This window comes from Triticum dicoccoides, chromosome 7A (assembly GCF_002162155.2).
Source record: "Triticum dicoccoides isolate Atlit2015 ecotype Zavitan chromosome 7A, WEW_v2.0, whole genome shotgun sequence".
NCBI classification, from domain to species: domain Eukaryota; kingdom Viridiplantae; phylum Streptophyta; class Magnoliopsida; order Poales; family Poaceae; genus Triticum; species Triticum dicoccoides.
The window spans coordinates 101,512,981-101,519,540 of record NC_041392.1 but is presented as its reverse complement, the minus strand read 5'-3'; the positions used below and the strand labels follow the sequence as shown (position 1 = coordinate 101,519,540).

General features: G+C 50.7%; 1 protein-coding gene across 10 annotated transcripts; it reads left to right on the top strand.

Moving 5' to 3' along the window:
- Positions 1–3,892: 3,892 nt before the first annotated feature.
- On the top strand, positions 3,893–6,297 carry LOC119334469. 10 transcript variants are annotated; one of them, XR_005161354.1, is made up of 6 exons: positions 3,998–4,133; positions 4,237–4,519; positions 5,176–5,279; positions 5,372–5,446; positions 6,006–6,081; positions 6,170–6,274. XR_005161354.1 is itself a non-coding variant. In XM_037607028.1 (3 exons), exons 1-3 carry the CDS (start codon positions 4,105–4,107, stop codon positions 6,009–6,011), a joined length of 318 nt encoding a protein of 105 aa, XP_037462925.1. In that variant the 5' UTR covers positions 3,893–4,104; the 3' UTR covers positions 6,012–6,151. The 10 variants fall into 10 exon arrangements, 2 of the variants coding, with proteins under 2 accessions (XP_037462925.1, XP_037462924.1); XR_005161355.1 differs by having other exon boundaries at positions 6,166–6,227; XR_005161351.1 differs by having other exon boundaries at positions 5,372–6,081; positions 6,170–6,279.
- The last annotated feature ends 263 nt before the right edge of the window (positions 6,298–6,560 follow it).

Here is a 6,560-nt window from a genome sequence, read left to right as displayed (position 1 = left end):
CCCGTCTCGGACCAGGGAGACGCGCGGGCGGGGAAAGGAGGTCCTGCCGCCGCCGGCACCCCCCGGGCCGGAGCCAGGGGCGCCCACCGGTGACGGCCGGGGAGAGTGAGGGCGGATCGACGCCGAGAGCAGCGGCGCGGGGGCCGCCTGGCCGCCTCCCGGGGAAGCCGCGCCCTCTCTGTTATCGCCGCCGCGCCGCCCACTGAGCAGCCGTCATCATGAGCTGCTTGCCCGCGCGCTCGCTGCCGGCCTGCACACGCCGCCTCGACTTCTCCTCAAAAGCCTTCAGACGACCGACAGACTCCTCGAATGCCATCTCCTCCACGTTGCAAAACTATTCGATGCCGGCGATCGCGGCGTATAGCCGGTCTAGCATGGTGTCAAGCAGCTTCTTCACCACGGCGGCCTCGTCCAGTGTGAACCCGAGCCGCGCATACCTCGCCGCCATGTCGTTCACATTGCCCGTGTACGCGCCGAGGTCATCGTCATCCTCCTTTCGCAGGCGAGCGAACTCACCGCAGAGAGTCGCGAGCCGCGCCGCCCGCACTCGATCGGCGCCGACGAAGCGAACCTTGAGGGAGTCCCATACCTCCTTCGCGGTTGGATTCGTCGCCACCTGCATCATTAGGTCCTCTGACAGTGCGCCCAGCATCGCCGCTCGCGCCGTCTTGCTCTTCCCGGCGTGGACCACCGCGCCCTCCACCGGAGCCACAACACACCACAGCCCTGGACGTCAAGGATAGCCTCTGCCTTAATCGCCTATGAGGTGTAGTTCGTCGTCAGCGCCGGCAGCTACAACGACATACCGGCCGCACTGCCGCCATGTGGAACGAGCGTCATGGACGCCAGCGATCACCTCACAATCGAAGCTCTGATGCCAATTGTTGTTGCGGCACCTCGTCTCTCTGGCTCGCCGTAGCCTTCTCTCTCTGCTCTCCCTCACTTGCTGTGGCACGAACCAACGAAGAAGAAGACGAAGAAGAAGAAGAAGAAGAAGAAGAAGGTAGAGGAGGACACGATCACAGAGTGGACACTGTGATGGTTCTAGGCGCACGAACGCCGCCGCCGCCGCAACGGTTGTTTCTCCTCAACCACGTACTCGAGCCACATAGCCGGCTCGTTACAACGATTCCCGCGGGGCTTAAATATCTGGGCCAATGCAGGAGCATGATCCCCACGCCCCCTGCCCACCCGCACGCCCCGATCGGCCCACTCTGGCTGCGTCCTCGCCCCGCACATATGCGAACGAGTCGCACCAAGCCCGCATGATCTCCACACGCGCCCTGCGGAAACACCAACGACCTAGCCCTACAGCTATACATACGGGGTACACGCACCGGGACACACCCGTGCACCCAAACACCTCACACGCACGCACCCGACCCCACGAACTATGCCTAGACACAGGTCGGACTAAGCCCAGACACAACTCAGGCCATGCCGAGACTACGACCGTGGCTTATTTTCCCAACAACCCTATCATTTATCCGATGCATTATTTGTTCATTGCTACGGTGACGATATTCCATGGGCCCTTGCAATTACAATGCAACGATAAATTATCAAAAACGGTGTTCTTTTGTGTGAATATTCGAAATAGCTTGGACAAACATTTGTCTGTGAGTTCGCCCTTGCGGCTTTACAGAGTGCTTAGAATGAGTGATTTGGATGATGACAATGATGATGATGGTGTTGGTGATGGTGAGCATCATGTCGTCTCTAAATTATGAATTGTGAATCACGCAAGAACGGAAGAACCGTGTCAATTTCTAAGTGCTAATTTGTGGGTACAAAAACATTTTTTACATTTATGTCAAATGGTCAATGTCGTGCTGAATTCCTAGCTAAATAATGTTTTCTTGCGGGTTCTGAATTCCTAGCTATAGACAGTGAAGATTATTGGTTTCATTCCCTTTTCTACATAAAGGATACTTGGTTCCCATGTTTTTTTTTTGCGCCTCGTAGGAGATTGGGAGCATGGCCCATTTTTCATGTTCTTTTGCTGGCTTCTTTTATACCTTATTTTTGAAGAATATACAGAAGATTTGTCTATCAATACATTGATTTTTTTTGTTGAATCCATCATTTCATTGGAAGAAATACTTTGTTGCAAAACTGTCGGAACTATAGATACACTAGTAGAATGCCCGTGCGTTGCCACGGGCTTCACAAATTTTTTGCTGAAATTAAATAAAGAAAATGTATGTTAAATTTCATAGGTAGAGACAATATAACACAGACACCATTGCATAATACTTGAAGTCAAGAGTCCCCTCTCCCCTCCTTCCTCCCGGGTCACCCCGCGCGCGAGCGGTAGGAAACCCTAGCTGCCGCCAGCAGGGTCGCCCTCCTTCTCCTCCTCCGCCTCGCCGCCTCTAGAGGGTGTGGCCAGGCGAAGCCTGGTCGGTGGCGGGGAGATCTCACTCAGCAGGCTCGACGCGGGCCAAGGTGGCTGGGCCGGGTGTTGCGCTAGACGGCAGGCGCGGTGGAGCGCCGGAGGCAGTGCGCGGCGGCGGCATGGTGGTGGCGTGCGGGGGTGCGTGCTTGGGGGCCGGATGCGGTCACGGCTCCGCTGGATCTAGCCCTCCGAGCGGCGCGGGCCGTGGGTAGCTCGGGCGCCGAGCGGCCTCCTCCGTCGTGGCCATGTTGGCTACTGGAGGGGGCGGCACAATGGTGGTGGTGCGCCCTTCTCCCCCTGCTGCTCATGGGTCCGTGCTCAGCGACTGGTGGCGAGTGTGTGGCCCGCCGGTGGGGGCTGGGGTGCTCCGGGGAGGGAGGTAGGGGTGCATCTCGGCCTTGCCGTCGTGCACGACGATGGCCCTGGTCCTCGGTGTGCATGCTGGCTTGTCGTCGCTGACGGTAGTGCCCCCCCCCCCGCCCAGATCTGGCCGGCTCATCCCTTATCTCGTCAAGGGGCTCGCTTTGGGGGTGGAAGGAGGGGCCTTCTGCCCCCTCAACGGTCGGTGGTAGCTATGGGCTGTGGTGATGGGTGGATGTGGTCCTAGACGCCGGGGCGGCGGCCTAGGTGGTGGGAGCTGCGTTGCCCGTGGGCGGGGCGCGCGGCTCGGGTGCTGGATAGCGGCCATGGCCGTGAGGGCGACGTAGCGGCTAGCTTTCGACGTTCGGTAGTGGGGGTGGCCGGCCTATTTTGGTTGCACATACCCTGTTCCGCTGGTGGATAGTGCTTACCAAGGTGAAAACTTTGTTTGCCTTCGGCCGACCGACGACGGCGGCGTCTGTGGGCGTCGTAACCTTCCTGAAGGCTCTGTCGTGGCTGTTCTTGATGCTCCGGGACGCTCCGGGTGAAGACCCTGATTCTTTGGATCGGGCGGTGGCGGCGCTACGACGTCGTGATCTTCTTAAAGACGCCGCTTTGGAGGCCCCGATCCGTCGATGTTCGGCTGCTCCTCTTCGTGGTGTCATGTTGAGGGCTTCTTCGAAATCTAGCGATAATTCATCTTCCAACCTATAGTGTGCTAGGTTTTGCTTGGAGTTTGTAGCTGTTCTCCAGCACCTCTGAATCCTGCCCCGGGTGTGTGTGGGTGTGTTGTATGCGGTGGTTTGTGGTTGATCGATGATCATCGCTTTATATATAAAACAGGGCAGAAGTCTTTTTCAGCAATAATTGAAGTCTATGTGAGATGATATTTCTAAAACATCATTAGAATCCATCATTTTTTTATCTCTGGTGAACAAAGTGGAACATATAAAAAGTCGGACTAACACATTTTTTATTTGCAATAAAAAACTGGATAATGCTAATTACATATAAATATATAAACATATACAAATGATATTTTATACTCTCCCTGTACAGATATATTTCTGCTAGGAGTTTCTAGTACAAAGTTCGCCACATACAATTGTTTTTGCTTTTTCCTAAACTACCCTCCCACCTCGTCCACTCTTTCGCTCACTCACCCACTCTTCGTCTCGCTCAGCCGAATCCCTCGCTTGCGTCGCCGGCGCCTCTCCCCAGCTCGCGTCGCCGGAGCCTCTCCCTCGCCCGCGTCGCCGGCACCTCTCCATTGGCTCCGTCGCCGTCGCCAAGATCAAATTTTTATTCTTCGGTGGCTGATTTCGAGTGCGTCGGCTCGATCTGCAATGGCTTTCCTCCACTCCAACGCCGTGCGGTACGTCACCCCTTCCTAGCTCCCTCGCTGTTGCTCATCTGGACTTGATTTGATTCACCCACCCCCGTCTCTTCTCCCTCTCTGACCCCGTCTCCATTACCAGGACGACGCCATGGAAGGGCCACCATGACCAGGAGCAGGACGACGCCTTGGAAGGTTCACCGACAGCAGCAGCTACGGTCTGGTCTTCTCCACTGACAGGTATATGGACATGGAGGTCCGCCATGGAAGGCCTGGAGCTCGTCATGGAGGGTCCCTCCTCTCTCTTCCCCTCCCTCCACTCTGTTGGTTGGTTGGACGGAAGACCACCACTCGTCCGGCTCTGCTTCTTCCACCGTTGCTCCCCTCCCACCATTGTGCCAGAGACGCTGTGCCAAGCACGGAAGGTATCGCCCTTTTCCCTATTTGCTTGCTTTCTGCAACTTATCTTCAGAGATGATAAAAACTGTAGAAATCTGAAACTGCAGAAAGCTGCAGAAATATTTAGAGTTCCTTTTTCAGAAACTTTTATTCTGGCGCAGTTTGTACAGATTTTTATGTACAGTGCGCAAAATCATATGACTGCTAAAAATGGACCGTCGTATATACCTGTACAAGGTTGGAGTAGGCACGGTCAACGTTGGTGTATTTTCAGTTTGTACTGTCATAATTTTCAGTTTGTAAAACTGAGAAGTGTATTTTCCATTTTGAAACTGAGATCTGCTTGCACTATCATACAGTAATTTTCAGTTTGTAAATGACTATTAATTGATGGGTTTCTTCTCTGGAATTAGATTCGGGCAGCCGCCTCGATCCAGAGTGTCATCGTGCTTGTAGAATTGTAGCCGTTCCTTCTTGTAGGAATGGAGCTAAGCTACCATCCCAGAAATGCAATTACTCTTTACGCTGAGCAGAGCCCAGTGAAGCTGTAGCTTAATACAACACATTTGTTACTATGCTCCTCTACTATTGCACTGTCCATGTAATCACTTTGCATTGCATTGCTCCTTTTCCTGTTGCTAGCCGAGGTGTTTGACAGTTTTATTGTTGCTGAAAAATTCAGCTCATGTGTCGTTTGTCAAGGAAATCGCTGTGATTGATCCCCCGGAGCATCTTATCTTTTTGTTGAATGTGCTTCAGGCATGAGGCATGACTTCACATATCTAAGTAAGAGTTTTCATTTCCAATGATTCTTCAGTCGTGCCAACAGACCCTTTGTCATGCAAGTTGAAATAATCTAATAATTATTACAATTTTAGATTAGAGAAGAGAAAGATCCAGAGATTTTCATACCTAGAGGAACTCGCCTTCTTGATGCTCCTTGCTTACATGAGGTAGTCCTCGGGAATTTTTCCTCCAGGTCTGGCTATTTTGATCCTTTGCTATATGTGATGGGAGAAGGGAGAGCAGGGAGAGGGGAGGGATAGCAGAGGACGTTAGCATAGGCAGGCCATGGGGAGGACAACTGGGCATCAAATCATAGCCTTTTCCAGTTATATCATATAATTGCTGTATGGAGCAGCTATCCTTCCTTTTTCCATCAAAAAGATGTCAAAGATCAGAACTTACTAAAACATTAAATTATCATATTAATTAAATGAAGAACTTATCATCGCTTATATGCCAATTGCCAAGATTAGTTACCACAATAAGAAATTCACGGCGTACACACTAACATCTCTACTATTAAAGTGGTAATGGTGAACAGATAACAAAGTTTTTTGTTCACTTATTTCTCACTGAAAAATAATGCTTTGGTCTTTCCTGTTAATTATTTGGTCGACATGCACTTTTTTTCCGGTGCTTAGCTCTTCTTGTATGCTTTAATAGTTTGTACAAATACTAAATTCCATATATTGGAAGTTATGTACAGTCTCGATACACTATTTGCAGGTCTAACATCTGGGAGTTCGAACAAGTTGGATGAATTTCTCCATTCCAGTTTCTCTATGTTGACCCAATGCCAAAGGTAACCAATATTAGTTCTGGATCCGTGAAAACAGTTTGCCATAGACATTATTAGAGAACCAACGCTAACACATTTCTTTGATAGGCAGTAACCAGTAAATAACTTACGGCGACAGTACAATACATATATGTACAGGTATGCTCTTATTATTGCTCATCACATTCGATATCCAGTGTGGAGTTTACTGAATTTGTGACAACAATCTTCAATTGCCTTACCCCAACAACAAAAATCATGATAGCTGCAATATATCTGTTTGTGCATTTTGGATCTGTTCCTCTGTGGCTGCAGCGTCAGACCTTTTTTCCTTACAAGTAATGATGAATCTAAAATTTTAAATGTGAAAACATCTAATTTCTGTAATAAGATAATGTGATTCAGATAGAGCTAGTTCGATTTTACTCTAACATGTTAGGCCTTCAGTATGCCTTGAAAAAGGGTAATATGTTCTTTACAGTATAAAGATCATTGCTGGATGG

Bases quoted from the DNA above. Each gene is read 5' to 3' on its own strand.
- LOC119334469 (XM_037607027.1), top strand. From the start codon at position 4,105: ATGGCTTTCCTCCACTCCAACGCCGTGCG. The intron at 4,134-4,236 runs GTACGTCACCCC...CTCCATTACCAG, and splicing joins CTCCACTCCAACGCCGTGCG to GACGACGCCATGGAAGGGCC. The intron at 4,520-5,175 runs GTATCGCCCTTT...TGAAAAATTCAG, and splicing joins CGCTGTGCCAAGCACGGAAG to CTCATGTGTCGTTTGTCAAG.